The sequence below is a fragment of the Lampris incognitus genome, chromosome 1 (assembly GCF_029633865.1).
Source record: "Lampris incognitus isolate fLamInc1 chromosome 1, fLamInc1.hap2, whole genome shotgun sequence".
Lineage (NCBI taxonomy): Eukaryota > Metazoa > Chordata > Actinopteri > Lampriformes > Lampridae > Lampris > Lampris incognitus.
Genome location: NC_079211.1, coordinates 53,713,627 through 53,730,114, shown reverse-complemented (window position 1 = coordinate 53,730,114; position 16,488 = coordinate 53,713,627). Strand labels below are relative to the sequence as shown.

At 46.4% G+C, this 16,488-nt stretch overlaps 1 protein-coding gene across 2 annotated transcripts in view; it reads left to right on the top strand.

Annotated features, from left to right (window-relative positions):
• Positions 1-16,488, top strand: part of atg2a (autophagy related 2A) — an 88,436-nt gene that overhangs the window by 59,599 nt on the left and 12,349 nt on the right. For both annotated transcript variants that reach the window (XM_056283868.1, XM_056283876.1), the window contains exons 25-32: positions 3,275-3,367; positions 4,245-4,315; positions 4,611-4,687; positions 5,566-5,736; positions 6,025-6,151; positions 11,881-12,107; positions 13,246-13,475; positions 16,139-16,274. In XM_056283868.1, the coding sequence (XP_056139843.1) occupies positions 3,275-3,367; positions 4,245-4,315; positions 4,611-4,687; positions 5,566-5,736; positions 6,025-6,151; positions 11,881-12,107; positions 13,246-13,475; positions 16,139-16,274 (1,132 nt within the window). The remainder of the gene's footprint in view (positions 1-3,274; positions 3,368-4,244; positions 4,316-4,610; positions 4,688-5,565; positions 5,737-6,024; positions 6,152-11,880; positions 12,108-13,245; positions 13,476-16,138; positions 16,275-16,488) is intronic.

Genomic DNA, 16,488 nt, shown 5'->3' with positions numbered 1-16,488 from the left:
TCTTGACTCTATTTTCTATTCATTTCACAACATATGGTGGTGAATAAGTGTGACTTTTCATGGAAAACACGAATTGTTTGGGTGATCCCAAACTTTTGAACGGTAGTGTATATATATATGATAAGCGGTTTGGATAATGAATGAATATATATATATATGTGTGTGTGTGTGTGTGTGTGTGTGTGTGTGTGTGTGTGAAAATATATATATATATATATATATACACACACACACACACACATAAAGTAGGGAATATATATATGTATATATATGTGTGTGTGTGTGTATATATATAAACTAATAACACATATTAGTTGAGCACTTATAACACCATTGACTGTTTCGGAAAAAACGCTATATACACTGCTCAAAAAAATAAAGGGAACACATAAGCAATGCAATGTAGCTCCAAGTCAATCACACTTTTGAGATATCAACCTGTCCAGTTAGGAAGCAACACTGATTTGTGAATCAATTTCACCTGTTGGTAAATTGTCTAATTTCCACCTGGTGGAAATTAGACAATTTGCAAGACAACCCCTATAAAACGGAATGGATTTGCAGGTGGTGGCCACAGACCATTTGCCTGTCCTCATCTTTTCTGGCCGATCTTTGGTTAGTTTTTCATTTTGCTAGTGCCCTCACCACTAGAGGTGGCATGAGGCGGTATCTGCAACCTACAGAAGTTGCTCAGGTAGTGCAGCTCATCCAGGATGGCACATCAATGCGTGCTGTGGCAAGAAGATTTGATGTGTCTCCCAGCACAGTGTCCAGAGCATGGAGGAGGTACCAGGAGACAGGCCAGTACACCAGGAGACGTGGAGGGGGCCGCAGGAGGACAACAACCCCACAGCAGGACCGCTATCTGGTCCTTTGTGCAAGGAGGAACAGGAGGAGCATTGCCGGAGCCCTACAAAACGACCTTCAACAGGCCACTAATGTGCAGGTTTCTGCTCAAACAGTGAGAAACAGAATGCATGAGGATGGTATGAGGGCCGACGTCCACAATTGGGGCCTGTGCTCACAGCCCAACACCGTGCAGCCCGATTGACCTTTGCCAGAGAACATCTTGGTTGGCAGATTTGCCATTGGCGCCCTGTGCTCTTCACAGATGAGAGCAGGTTCACACTGAACACATGTGACAGACGTGAGAGAGTCTGGAGACGCTGTGGAGAACGTTCTGCTGCCTGCAACATCCTCCAGCATGACCGGTTTGGCGGTGGGTCAGTGATGGTCTGGGGAGGCATATCCTTGGAGGGCCGCACAGACCTCTACGTGCTAGCCAGAGGTACCATGACTGCCATTAGGTACCGGGATGAGATCCTCAGACCCATTGTCAGACCATATGCTGGTGCAGTGGGCCCTGGGTTCCTGCTCATGCATGACAATGCTCGTCCTCATGTGGCCAGAGTGTGTCAGCAGTTCCTGTATGTCGAGGGCATTGATGCTATGGACTGGCCTGCACGTTCCCCAGACCTGAATCCAATCGAGCACCTCTGGGACATCATGTCTCGTACCATCCGCCAACGCGATGTCGCACCACAGACTGTCCAGGAGTTGACCGATGCCCTGATCCAGGTCTGGGAGGAGATCCCTCAGGAGACCATCCGTCGTCTCATCAGGAGCATGCCCAGACGTTGTGGGAAGTGCATACAGGCACGTGGAGGCCACACACACTACTGAGCCTCATTTTGAATCGTCTTGAAGAATTTCCACAGAAGTTGGATCAGCCTATGTTCTCATTTTCCACTTTGATTTTGAGTATGATTCTGAATCCAGACCTTAATGGGCTAATGATTTTGATTTCCATTGATCATTCTTAGGTTATTTTGCTCTAAACACATTCCTCTGTCTAATAAATAAAGATTTTCAGCTGAAATATTTCATTCATCGAGGTCTATATTGTGTTTTTGGGTGTTCCCTTTATTTTTTTGAGCAGTGTATATCTATATATATACATATATACACTACCGTTCAAAAGTTTGGGATCACCCAAACAATTTTGTGTTTTCCATGAAAAGTCACACTTATTCACCACCATATGTTGTGAAATGAATAGAAAATAGAGTCAAGACATTGACAAGGTTAGAAATAATGATTTGTATTTGAAATAAGATTTTTTTTACATCAAACTTTGCTTTCGTCAAAGAATCCTCCATTTGCAGCAATTACAGCATTGCAGACCTTTGGCATTCTAGCTGTTAATTTGTTGAGGTAATCTGGAGAAATTGCACCCCACGCTTCCAGAAGCAGCTCCCACAAGTTGGATTGGTTGGATGGGCACTTCTTTGAGCAGATTGAGTTTCTGGAGCATCACATTTGTGGGGTCAATTAAACGCTCAAAATGGCCAGAAAAAGAGAACTTTCATCTGAAACTCGACAGTCTATTCTTGTTCTTAGAAATGAAGGCTATTCCATGCGAGAAATTGCTAAGAAATTGAAGATTTCCTACACCGGTGTGTACTACTCCCTTCAGAGGACAGCACAAACAGGCTCTAACCAGAGTAGAAAAAGAAGTGGGAGGCCGCGTTGCACAACTGAGCAAGAAGATAAGTACATTAGAGTCTCTAGTTTGAGAAACAGACGCCTCACAGGTCCCCAACTGGCATCTTCATTAAATAGTACCTGTTAGAGCCTGTTTGTGCTGTCCTCTGAAGGGAGTAGTACACACCGGTGTAGGAAATCTTCAATTTCTTAGCAATTTCTCGCATGGAATAGCCTTCATTTCTAAGAACAAGAATAGACTGTCGAGTTTCAGATGAAAGTTCTCTTTTTCTGGCCATTTTGAGCGTTTAATTGACCCCACAAATGTGATGCTCCAGAAACTCAATCTGCTCAAAGAAGTGCCCATCCAACCAATCCAACTTGTGGGAGCTGCTTCTGGAAGCGTGGGGTGCAATTTCTCCAGATTACCTCAACAAATTAACAGCTAGAATGCCAAAGGTCTGCAATGCTGTAATTGCTGCAAATGGAGGATTCTTTGACGAAAGCAAAGTTTGATGTAAAAAAAATCTTATTTCAAATACAAATCATTATTTCTAACCTTGTCAATGTCTTGACTCTATTTTCTATTCATTTCACAACATATGGTGGTGAATAAGTGTGACTTTTCATGGAAAACACGAAATTGTTTGGGTGATCCCAAACTTTTGAACGGTAGTGTACGTATATGTATATGTATGTATAAAATATAAGAATAGTGAACATGATAGAGTGTATTAACCCTACTCTTTGTCCTCTCGTCTCTGTCTGTCTGTCTCTCTGCTTGCCACAGACCCCTGTATCTGCCACTGAGAGTGCTCTTCACAGCCGAGTCCTTCTCTCTGTCCAGCAACATCATTGTTGACACGGCCACCTTCCACCTAAGGTACTGGCTCAACAGAGACATTACGTGGTTTTTTGTGGGTGAGTCTTTGTGAGTTGCCCTCCAGTTCACGGTAACACACACGACTTTTGCAGAAGGATGACTTGATTTCACGTTAGCATTACCTCGCTGCAGAGACCTGCCGTCATCTTTTCGTTGCTCTTGAGTTTGTTTTGAAGGAAAGAGTGAGAGATGTGGTGGTGTGTTGGAAGAAACAGGTGTTTGCCGGATATACAGCAGTGAGGTAATGCATATATATTTAATTGGGGCGACGTGCCATAAAATGTTCCCCCATTTTGTGGGGAATCCAATCCGCAGACGAGCAAAATCATTATATAATGACATACAACCTTCCCACTGACGGTCTTATTTGCTCGTGTCAGTCTTATAGAGGCATCTAAATTAAACGGAGGGGCGTCCGGGTGGTGTGGCGGTTTATTCCGTTGCCTAGCAACATGGGGATCTCTAGTTCAAATCCCCGTATTACCTCTGGCTTAGTCGGGCATTCCTACAGACGCAGTTGGCCGTGTCTGCGGGTGGGAAGCTGGATGTGGGTATGTGTCCTGGTTGCTGCACTAGCGCCTCCTCTGGTCAGTGAGGGTGCCTGTTCGGGAGGGGGGAGGGAGAACTGGGGGGGAATAGCGTGATCCTCCCATGTGCTACATCCTCCTGGTGAAACTCCTCACTGGTCAGGTGAAAAGAAGCAGCTGGTGACTCCACATGTATGGGAGGAGGCATGTGGTGGTCTGCAGCCCCCCCCCCCCCCCCGGATCAGCAGAGGGGGAGGAGCAGCGACCGGAACGGCTCAGAAAACAGTCGGAAAATAATTGTTCGTTGCACTTCATGATGCGCTGTGTTGTTCTGTCTTGGTTGTGGCTAGATTCATCCTGGACAACTCCGCGCTCTACCTGTCTGACAAGTTTGAGACCGACACCGTCGACCTGAGGAGAGGTACGGTAGGACACACGGGGCCATCTTTGTTAGGGCACTTGTCTCACAGTAGCCGTCAGTCTTGCAGTGTAATATTTGTGTGTCTTTGAGAGGATGGCTGCACATGGTCTGCACGGCTGATGGGTGTTTTACAGTCAGCATACAGAGTGTTGTCTGCACAACACCGTGTCATCACTGTATGGGTGTTGTGGTTAGGACGTATCCCTTGTCATCGTAAACACAAAGCACCAGTGTTCCTGTGGCAGCGTGGGTTTGCAGTGGTTCTGATGAGCCCAGATGTCTCTCCTGTTCCCAGACTACATCTGTGTCCTGGACATCGACCTGCTGGAGCTGGCCATCACCACGTGGAAGGGCAGTGACACGGGCAAGCTGGTGAGTGCACACCGTGTGTTTGTGTACCTGCACTTTCTTTCACCTTCCCTCTGCAGCAGCGGTGCCGTTTGGCAGGAAAAGTCACATCACTGCTCAATACAACGGGAAGCACACTACCAGTTACCCCCAATACATAACCAGAATCTTTGTCCCGGTTTTTTTCTCCCCAATTGTATCCTGCCAATTACCCCACTCTTTCGAGTCACTCGGTCTCTGCTCCACCCCCTCTGCCGATCCGGGGGGGCTGCAGACTACCACATGCCTCCTCCCATACATGTGGAATCACCAGCCGCTTCTTTTCACCTGACAGTGAGGAGTTTCACCAGGGGGACGTAGCGCGTGGGAGGATCACGCTATTCCCCCCAGTCCCCTCCCAAACAGGCGTGCCCCGACCAACCAGAGGAGGCGCTAGTGCAGGACCAGGACACATAACCGCATCCGGCTTCCCACCCACAGACACGATCGATTGTGTCTGTAGGGACACCGACCGAGCCGGAGGTAACACGGGGATTCGAACCGGCGATCCTCATGTTGGTATGCAACAGAATAGACCGCTACGCCACCCGGACGCCCCGTTATGAATGGCTTATACTGCATCCTGCAGAAGAACCAAAACTAGTATCACAAAATGGGTGATGAATGGCATTGGTCCTTTGTTGTTTTTATCCTTTTATCCTTTGTTGTTTTTATCTTAAACATTTTTCTGGGTGTGGGGTCTTTAAACACACACACACACACACCTCTTGCTCCTCCCTGAAAGGGAAATGTCACCGATGGTTTTGTGTACCTGCAGTCAGTACTGATGAGTGATGTTGGGGATTGAAGCAGTTAAGTCTGTCACCCTTCCCTGACTCCTCTCTCTCTAACCCCCCCCCCAGAGCCAGCCGCTATTTGAGTTGCGTTGCTCTAACAACGTGGTCCACCTCCACACCTGTGCTGATTCCTGTGCCTCCTTGGTGAACCTGCTGCAGTACCTTGTCTCTCAGGGGGACCTGCATCCACCGCCCCGACACACCTCGCCCACAGAGATTGCCGGCCAGAAATTACCGGTAAGACCTTGAATCCTCAATGGAGAAGTTTAACAAACCTGGACTTCATGAGATTTAAATGGTTGTTTATACCAGCGAAGTGTTGATTACATGATCGTTCGGTCCTTCAGCTGGCAGTGCTTCAACACTGTCACATGGCAGCACCCAAAAAGTGCAGAATGACCTGCATGACGTTTTCTTACTTTTGCCAAATGACAGTTGCTCCTGAGTGATTAAGTGAGAGTGTGAGCATTTAGATGTGGATGTCGGATAAAAAGGCAGACTCATCGTCTGGTTTTGTTTTTCCAGCTGTCAGAAAGTCCTGCCTCCCTGCTGCCATACCCTCCAGCTGAGACAGCTGAGATCAACCAGTACGATCTCGCCGATGCCTTGATCGACACCGAGAAGAGCCACCGAGAAGACGGATTGGACTCAGGTACTTCAGCATGTACAAATGATTGTCCCAAAGAAAATGGATGGCTGACCCATTGGGCTCTGCGTTTATTCATACATATACATATATATATATATACATATACATATATACATATATACACACACACACACACACACACATATATATATATATACACACACACACACATATATATATACACACATACATATATATATATATATATATATGTGTGTGTGTGTGTGTGTATGTATATATATATGTATGTATATACATACACATATACACACACACACACATATATATATATGTGTGTGTGTGTATATATATATGTGTGTGTGTGTATATATATATATATGTGTGTGTGTGTGTGTGTGTGTATATATGTGTGTATATATGTGTATATACACTACCGTTCAAAAGTTTGGGATCACCCAAACAATTTCGTGTTTTCCATGAAAAGTCACACTTATTCACCACCATATGCTGTGAAATGAATAGAAAATAGAGTCAAGACATTGACAAGGTTAGAAATAATGATTTTTATTTGAAATAAGATTTTTTTTACATCAAACTTTACTTTCGTTAAAGAATCCTCCATTTGCAGCAATTACAGCATTGCAGACCTTTGGCATTCTAGCTGTTAATTTGTTGAGGTAATCTGGAGAAATTGCACCCCACGCTTCCAGAAGCAGCTCCCACAAGTTGGATTGGTTGGATGGGCACTTCTTTGAGCAGATTGAGTTTCTGGAGCATCACATTTGTGGGGTCAATTAAACGCTCAAAATGGCCAGAAAAAGAGAACTTTCATCTGAAACTCGACAGTCTATTCTTGTTCTTAGAAATGAAGGCTATTCCATGCGAGAAATTGCTAAGAAATTGAAGATTTCCTACACCGGTGTGTACTACTCCCTTCAGAGGACAGCACAAACAGGCTCTAACAGGTACTATTTAATGAAGATGCCAGTTGGGGACCTGTGAGGCGTCTGTTTCTCAAACTAGAGACTCTAATGTACTTATCTTCTTGCTCAGTTGTGCAACGCGGCCTCCCACTTCTTTTTCTACTCTGGTTAGAGCCTGTTTGTGCTGTCCTCTGAAGGGAGTAGTACACACCGGTGTAGGAAATCTTCAATTTCTTAGCAATTTCTCGCATGGAATAGCCTTCATTTCTAAGAACAAGAATAGACTGTCGAGTTTCAGATGAAAGTTCTCTTTTTCTGGCCATTTTGAGCGTTTAATTGACCCCACAAATGTGATGCTCCAGAAACTCAATCTGCTCAAAGAAGTGCCCATCCAACCAATCCAACTTGTGGGAGCTGCTTCTGGAAGCGTGGGGTGCAATTTCTCCAGATTACCTCAACAAATTAACAGCTAGAATGCCAAAGGTCTGCAATGCTGTAATTGCTGCAAATGGAGGATTCTTTGACGAAAGCAAAGTTTGATGTAAAAAAAATCTTATTTCAAATACAAATCATTATTTCTAACCTTGTCAATGTCTTGACTCTATTTTCTATTCATTTCACAACATATGGTGGTGAATAAGTGTGACTTTTCATGGAAAACACAAAATTGTTTGGGTGATCCCAAACTTTTGAACGGTAGTGTATATATGTGTATACATGTGTATATATATGTATATATATATACAGTGCATCCGGAAAGTATTCACACCCCTTCACTTTCCCCACATTTTGTTATGTTACAGCCTTATTCCAAAATGGATTAAATTCCTTTTTTTTCTCATCAATCTACACACAATACCCCATAATGACAAAGCGAAAAAGGTTTTGTAGAAATTTTTGCATATTTATTAAAAATAAAAAACTGAAATGTTGCATGTACATAAGTATTCACACCCTTTACTCAGTACTTGGTTGAGGCACCCTTGGCAGCGATTACAGCCTCAAGTCTTCTTGGGTATGAAGCTACAAGCTTGGCACACCTATATTTGGGGTATTTCTCCCGTTCTTCTCTGCAGATCCTCTCGAGCTCTGTGAGGTTAGATGGGGAGCGTCGCTGCACAGCTATTTTCAGGTCTTTCCAGAGATTTTCAATGGGGTTCAAGTCTGCGCTCTGGCTGGGCCACTCAAGGACATTCACAGACTTGTCCCAAAGCCACTCCTTCATTGTCTTGGCTGTGTGCTTAGGGTCGTTGTCGTGTTGAAAGGTAAACCTTCGCCCCAGTCTGAGGTCCTGAGCGCTCTGGAGCAGGTTTTCATCAAGGATCTCTCTGTACTTTGCTCCATTCATCTTTCCCTCGATCCTGACTAGTCTCCCAGTTCCTGCCGCTGAAAAACATCCCCACAGCATGATGCTGCCACCACCATGCTTCACTGTAGGGATGGTATTAGCAAGGTGATGAGAGGTGCCTGGTTTCCTCCAGATGTGACGTTTGGCATTCAGGCCAAAGAGTTCAATCTTGGGTTTCATCAGACCAGAGAATCTTGTTTCTCATGGTCTGAGAGTCCTTTAGGTGCTTTCTGGCAAACTCCAAGCGGGCTGTCATGTGCCTTTTACTGAGCAGAGGCTTCCGTCTGGCCACTACCATAAAGGCCTGATTGGTGGAGTGCTGCAGAGATGGTTGTCCTTCTGGAAGGTTCTCCCATCTCCACAGAGGAACGCTGGAGCTCTGTCAGAGTGACCGTCGGGTTCTTGGTCAACTCCCTGACCAAGGCCCTTCTCCCCCGATTGCTCAGTTTGGCTGGGCGGCCAGCTCTAGGAAGAGTCCTGGTGGATCCAAACTTCTTCCATTTACGAATGATGGAGACCACTGTGCTCTTCGGGACCTTCAAAGCTGTAGAAATTTTTTTGTACCCTTCCCCAGATCTGTGCCTCGATACAATCCTATCTTGGAGGTCCACAGACAATTCCTTTGACTTCATGGCTTGGTTTCTGCTCTGACATGCACTGTCAACAGTGGGACCTTATATAGACAGGTGTGTGCCTTTCCAAATCATGTCCGATCAATTGAATTTACTACGGGTGGACTCCAATCAAGATGTAGAAACATCTCAAGGATGTCTCAAGGAAAGCCACGCATATCAATAGCTCCGATAACAACGGGCGCGGCCAAACATTGGTACACAAAAAAGAGCCACTCATATCTATGGCTCTGTTAGCGACGGGCATTGGTAAACATCAGATCACAAAGAGCCACGCATATCAATAGCTCTGACAACGACTCCTAGAGGATAAATTCTGAGTCTCACCAGCAGCCAGTCAGACTAGCTTGGTCTAGTCAGAAAGGCACGAACTGAGGAAGCCTCTTGGATGAGAGGCGAAACGTCTTCATGGATATATACCAAGTCCAGTTGCACTTGGTTCAACTCCTCTGGATAACCATGACCTGGATGAATGAGAACATTCACAGACATCTCAAGGATGATCAGTGGAAACAGGATGAACCTGAGCTCAATTCTGAGTGTCATAGCAAAGGGTGTGAATACTTATGTACATGCAATATTTCAGTTTTTTATTTTTAATAAATTTGCAAAAATTTCTACAAAACCTTTTTTCACTTTGTCATAATGGGGTATTGTGTGTAGATTGATGAGGAAAAAAAAGGAATTTAATCCATTTTGGAATAAGGCTGTAACATAACAAAATGTGGGGAAAGTGAAGGGGTGTGAATACTTTCCGGATCCACTGTATATAATCCATCCGTTATCCAAACTGCTTATCCTGCTCTCAGGGTCCCAGAGATGCTGGAGCCTATCCCAGCAGTCATTGGGCAGCGGACGGGGAGACACCCTGGACAGGCCGCCAGTCCACAGAAAAAGAGGAAAAATAAATCCAACACTGCCATTTTTTTGTTTTTGTTATACTTTAAAGAATAAAAACGAGATACATGATTTTACGAGCCAGGTGTGGTATTGTATGAGGAAGTCAGGAGTTGCAGAGAAGTATGTTGGAGTGGTGCAGGATATGTATGAGGGAAGTGTGACAATGGTGAGGTGTGCGGTTGGAATGACAGATGGGTTCAAGGTGGAGGTCGGATTACATCAAGGATCGGCTCTGAGCCCTTTCTTGTTTGCAATGGTGATGGACAGGTTGACGGACAAGATCAGGCAGGAGTCTCCATGGACGATGATGTTCGCGGATGACATTGTGATCTGTAGCGAGAGTAGGGTGCAGGTTGAGGAGAGCCTGGAGAGGTGGAGGTATGCACTGGAGAGAAGAGGAATGAAAGTCAGTAGGAGCAAGACGGAATACCTATGCGTGAATGAGAGAGAGGACAGTGGAATGGTCAGGATGCAAGGAGTGGAGGTGACAAAGGCATTTGAGTTTAAATACTTGGGGTCAACTGTCCAAAGTAACGGGGAGTGCAGTAGAGAGGTGAAAAAGAGAGTGCAGGCAGGTTGGAGTGGGTGGAGAAGTGTGTCAGGAGTGATTTGTGACAGAAGGGTACCAGCAAGAGTTAAAGGGAAAGTTTACAAGATGGTAGTGAGACCAGCTATGTTATATGGTTTGGAGACAGTGGCACTGATGAAAAGACAGGAGGCAGGGCTGGAGGTGGCAGAGATGAAGATGCTAAGAATTTTACTGGGAGTGATGAAGAAGGACAGGATTAGGAACGATTACATTAGAGGGACCGCTCAGGTTGGACGGTTTGGAGACAAAGCAAGAGAGGCAAGATTGAGATGGCTTGGACATGTGTGGAGGAGAGATGCTGGGTATATTGGGAGAAGGATGCTGAATATGGAGCTGCCAGGGAAGAGGAGAAGAGGAAGGCCAAAGAGGAGGTTTATGGATGTAGTGAGGGAGGACATGCAGGTGGCTGGTGTGACAGAGGAAGACGCAGAAGACAGGAAGAAATGGAAATGGATGATCCGCTGTGGCGCCCCCTAACGGGAGCAGCCGAAAGTAGTAGTAGTAGTATGCAGCTTTCAAAGCAGCATTTGTAAAGCATGTATTACTCCAGCAATGACAAGGGGGATTTTAGAGGGGGAAACAAGGCAGTTGTCCAAGAAGTCATTAAATCAGGCTAAATTATACTATATGTCAGATGTGCTAGAGTATTTTTCTTCAAGAGTAGGCATAAAAAAAACAGACTGGCTAGATTTCATTTTCAATCAAGCAATAAGAGTTTTAGCCTAACAGGACTAATGGACCCCTTTGCCGTACATAACATCCTCTACAATGTGACCACAGCACGTGTATGCTGTAATGTCCATTCTGAAATGATGTATTGTTCAGCCCTATTACATACAATCATAAGGGGGAGCACAGGGTCGGTTGAAGTTTCTTACCCTTGGGGTTACTCGCTAGGCATTGAGACGAGGCCCGATACATGTGACAGTTGACCTACTTCCATGATTTCAGATGTCTCCAGCATTCCTTTTCTGACTTCACAACACAGCTGCATCAGCTCCTGCTGAGGCTAAAGCAGTTCAGTCACTGCTTATGAAACTCTTTGTGTGTGTGCACGTGTGTGTGTGTGTTTGCGTACCTTGGCGGCTGTTGGTTTCATTGTCATAGACATAACCGGTGTCACAAAAGCAGTCGTAGCTACCCTCTTTATGGACACAGTGTGCAATTTCACACACAGCAGGGTCTTCACACTCATCCACAATGATACGTGTATATATATATATTATGTGAAACCCTTATTCCTGCTTTGTTATATTGGGTTCACACACAATGCCAGTCTTTCACATAAACCGGTTTTCAGTCCCCTGATGTACCCAGGAGGTGTCTTGAGTCCCTTTGAAAAATACAAGCAATTTACAGGCATTTCCTTGTGTATCCAGGTTCTCCCACAGTACCTCGGGGCTCACCTGTCTCTGTCTACCTGTTTCCTGGCGAGGCACAGAAACGCCAATCCTCCATCCTGCACCGGGAGGAGGAGTCTGAGTTTGATGGACCAGTGGCCACAGCAACTGAGGCACAGGCAGACATGATGTCAGAGGAAGGCTCAGAGGGCTCCACCGACAATGACGACTTCTGCATCTTGGAGGCTCCTGGCATGGGAATCCCTGTGAGCCCTTTTAAGTTGTTAGCCCACTTTGTTCCTTTATTCTGTTTCCTACCTTATATAATATTCTTCTGATTCCCTTTCTTCTGATTCCTCTTCCCTCTAAATGAGGGTCTCTTAATGAGGGCCTCTGCACCGGGTGTTCAGAGGATGATGAGGGGTGCTGGGAGAAAAGTGGCAGAAAGTTGGGTGGTTGGGGTGCAAACGGGGCATTCACAACAGCCATTCATTTCACCAATGCTTGTAGTGAGGCTGGTACTCACCAGTATGAGTATAGGTGTTGAGCTGACATTGGTTTCCTATCGTTGTTACTGACCTTTAAATAAGTCTATATACATCTACTCTTGTAGATTGGTCACACTGGTCTTGTGTTTTTATTTCATGCTTAAAGAGTTAGATGAAATATCTCAAGGTTGCTAAATAACTCTTACTGGTAATATCTGGTAGTAATAACTATAGTAACTATAACCCCCCCCCTTTTCTCTCCAATTGTACTTAGCCAATTACCCCACTCTTCTGAGCCATCCCGGTCGCTGCTCCACCCCCTCTGCCGATCCGGGGAGGGCTGCAGACTACCGCATGTCTCCTCCCATACATGTGGAGTCACCAGCCGCTTCTTTTCACCTGACAGTGAGGAGTTTCACCAGGGGGACGTAGCGTGTGGGAGGATCACGCTTATTCCCCCCAGTTCCCTCTCCCCCCTGAGGAGGTGCTAGTGCAGCGACCAGGACACATACCCCACATCCGGTTTCCCACCTGCAGACATGGCCAATTGAATCTGTAGGGGACGCCCAACCAAGCCAGAGGTAATACGGGGATTCGAACCGCCGATCCTCGTGTTGGTGGGCAACTATAGCTATAATAAAAATAACTTGTAATATAGTCAAATCGGGGGAAATTTGCTTGTATAGCCCTAATTTACAACTGTTCTCCCACTGAGGTTGGTAAGAAGGCTGGCAGGGTAGAGTTCACCCAATAAAACGTGGAGAAGCACTGCTTTAAACCGACCTTTTCGTCTAATTTGTGTTCTCCGTCCCCTGCTAGCTAGCGTGTTGCCTCTGCAGTTGAAATAAACTCAGTCTTCATCCTCAAAGTGATTGTTGTGCTCCGAGTACTCAGTGTTCCCTTTCTTCCCCTCCAGCCCAGAGATGGAGAGCCAGTGGTGACGGTGCTTGCCCAGGGACCTATTCGTGTTAAGGATGGCCACTTTTCCAGGCCGCGTGGCAGCACAGATCTGCTCAGGGCACCTAGCCACTTCCCCGTGCCCCAGAACAGGGTGGTGCTGCGAGAGGTTTCCGTCATCTGGCACCTCTATGGGGGCAAAGACTTTGGGGGCAAGCCCCTGTCTTTACATGCCCAGCATACAAATAGGTAAAACAAGCACACCTACACATGGGAGGGATTACCACAGGCATGGGCAACTATTGCCCCTTTTCCGCTACATGGTAGCGGCTCGACTTGACTGGACTCGCCCCGTTTTCGTTTTCCATACTGGAAAGTACCGGCATTTTGGTAACTGTTACCACTTTTCCAGTACCACCTTTGTCGAGGTTCCAAAACAACTGCAACGGGTATCAGAATCAACGCAGACCTCTGATTGGTCAGAGAAACGTGTCACTGCGTCATCAGTGCGTGCATGGGATATCACCCGGCATTTTCAAATACTGCAGCGGTCGAAGTAGCGTTATCTTAAAAGTACATTTTGAAATGGAAAACCAGGCATCGCTATGACGACCAGCTACACTGAGGGGGTACTGTTACGGTTATAGAAAACGACACAGAAGCGAGTCAGGTCGAGTCGAGCCGGTACCATGTAGTGCAAAAGGGGCGTGTGCCATTTGTATGCAGGCATAGTCAGTCCCTCCAGGATCTCGCAGGGTTTTTTTGGGGGATTGTTGCGGCCTAGCCTAAAATGGCTGATTTCATGGCATCTTTTCTAAAAAATTTGCAATGGATGTTTTTAGCCATTTTTATTTTTTTTACAAGGAAATAAAGTTCATTAAAAATCGAAGATAAATCGTTCCAGGCAGAGTAAAACCACATCGTTCTGTTACTAGTAACCTTACCAGAAAAGGCTCCAGGTTTCAAAAGTTCTAACAAAATGTGCCTTATTTGTACATGAAGAAGTGCACCTAGTGGGTATTCTACAAAGCAGCAAGCAGGCTTAAAAGTTAAAGTACACACAGCCTCACCACTAACCATGCATACTGAATCTACCTCACCTTGATTCTTTCTGCGCTTGCAGTAGATCTGGATGCAATAGATCTGGGTTCAGTAGCTCTGGATGCAACAGATCTGGATGCAGTAGATCTGGATGCCAGAGATCTGGATGCAGCAGATCTGGATACAACAGATCTGGGTGCAGTAGATCCGGATGCAGCAGATCTGGATGCAATAGATCCGGGTACAGTAGATCCGGATGCAGCAGATCCTGATGCAGTAGACCTGGGTGCAACAGATCTGGGTGTAGTAGATCTGGATGCAGCAGATCTGGGTGCAGTAGATCCAGATGCAGTAGACCTGGATGTAATAGATCTGGATGCAGTAGATCTGGATGCAAGAGATCTGGATGCAGCAGATCTAGATGCAGCAGATCTGGGTGCAGCAGATCTGGATACAACAGATCTGGGTGCAGTAGATCTGGATGCAAGAGATCTGGATGCAATAGATCTGGGTGCAGTAGATCCGGATGCAGCAGATCCTGATGCAGTAGACCTGGGTGCAACAGATCTGGGTGCAGTAAATCTGGATGCAGCAGATCTGGGTGCAGTAGATCCAGATGCAGTAGACCTGGATGTAATAGATCTGGATGCAAGAGATCTGGATGCAGCAGATCTGGGTGCAGCAGATCTGGGTGCAGTAGATCTGGATGCAATAGGTCTGGATGCAAGAGATCTGGATGCAATAGATCTGGGTGCAGTAGATCCGGATGCAGCAGATCCTGATGCAGTAGACCTGGGTGCAACAGATCTGGGTGTAGTAGATCTGGATGCAGCAGATCTTGGTGCAGTAGATCCGGATGCAGTAGACCTGGATGCAATAGATCTGGATGCAGCAGATCTGGATGCAGTATACCTGGATGCAATAGATCTGGGTGCAGTAGATCCGGATGCAGCAGATCTGGATGCAGTAGATCCGGATGCAGTAGACCCGGATGCAACAGATCTGGGTGCAGTAGATCTGGATGCAGCAGACCTGGGTGCAGTAGATCCGGATGCAGTAGATCTGGATGCAGCAGCCTCTGTCGTGGTGGTTTTTCTTGTCTGTTGTCCACGCGTTTCAGCCGTTCTCTGGGTGTGTCTTGCAGTAGAAAAGTGTGAGTCAAGTGATGATTTTGGTTTGTGTTCCACCACAACGTTGCACGTGTTGCAAAACAGTTTCCCCCTGCTTCCGTGCAGAGCATCAGGGAATTGCCCTGCACGGTCTCTGGCAGTGATTTCAGTAAGTAAATGTGAGATGTTTGTGGCGCACGTGTCTGCGTCTTCACAATCAGAAACCAGGAAGTGAGTTTGGTGACGTGTGGCTCAACGGTTTGCGCGGGGGACTGCTGTGATCGGTGAAACTCGCGGGAAACTACGATCAGATTTGCGGAAAAGTTGCGGTGATTGGACAAAACTGCAAGGTGGCGCAGAATTCACGGGGACTGGCTGAATTTGCGTTAATTGTTACGATCGTGAAATCCTGGAGGGCAGTGATCCTGTACAGTGATCCATCAATCACTACGCTAGCTGATACCGCTGCTTACCCACCGTCACACAGACTAGTCATTACCTCCTGTTGGGAAATCCACTTGGTGCCCCGTGGCACATGGCTGCCCATGCCTGGATTGTCCGGTGCCAAAGTGTACAAACGTAGTCAGAGAGACTGATTTTATCTGAAACATAAATTAATTACCATACTACTTTGTGTATTGGTGGTCTCAGTTTTATTCAAGACCTCCCTCCCTCAGTTCATCTTATGTCCCTCCCTACTTCCCTCCCCCTGTCTCCTCTGCTTTCCCCACTTCTCTGCCCCTCTCATTTGACCCCCACCAGGAGTCGCTCTGTCCCGCCAGGCATGCGTGGTTCACCATCCCGCTCCGTGGGTTCCTCCAGACCCCAGAACTCCTGGCGCTGGGCCGGAGGCAGTGGTCGTCAGCACACGCTGCTCATGGAGATCCAGCTTACCAAGGTGTGTGTGTTGGTGTGTGATGGCTCAACGGTTCCCTGACACCCTTAGTTGAGGATTAACGTATACCATCTTGTGCTGATGGTACTGCACACTGTGCAGAATCCCTCAGCGCTACCGAGCTGAGAGGAATTGAACCAGTGTGGTTAATGTGGTATAACAGTTTATGGTTTCGTTGCAAAGCGTTTTCTACATGGAGAGGCTGCAACATCTGGAA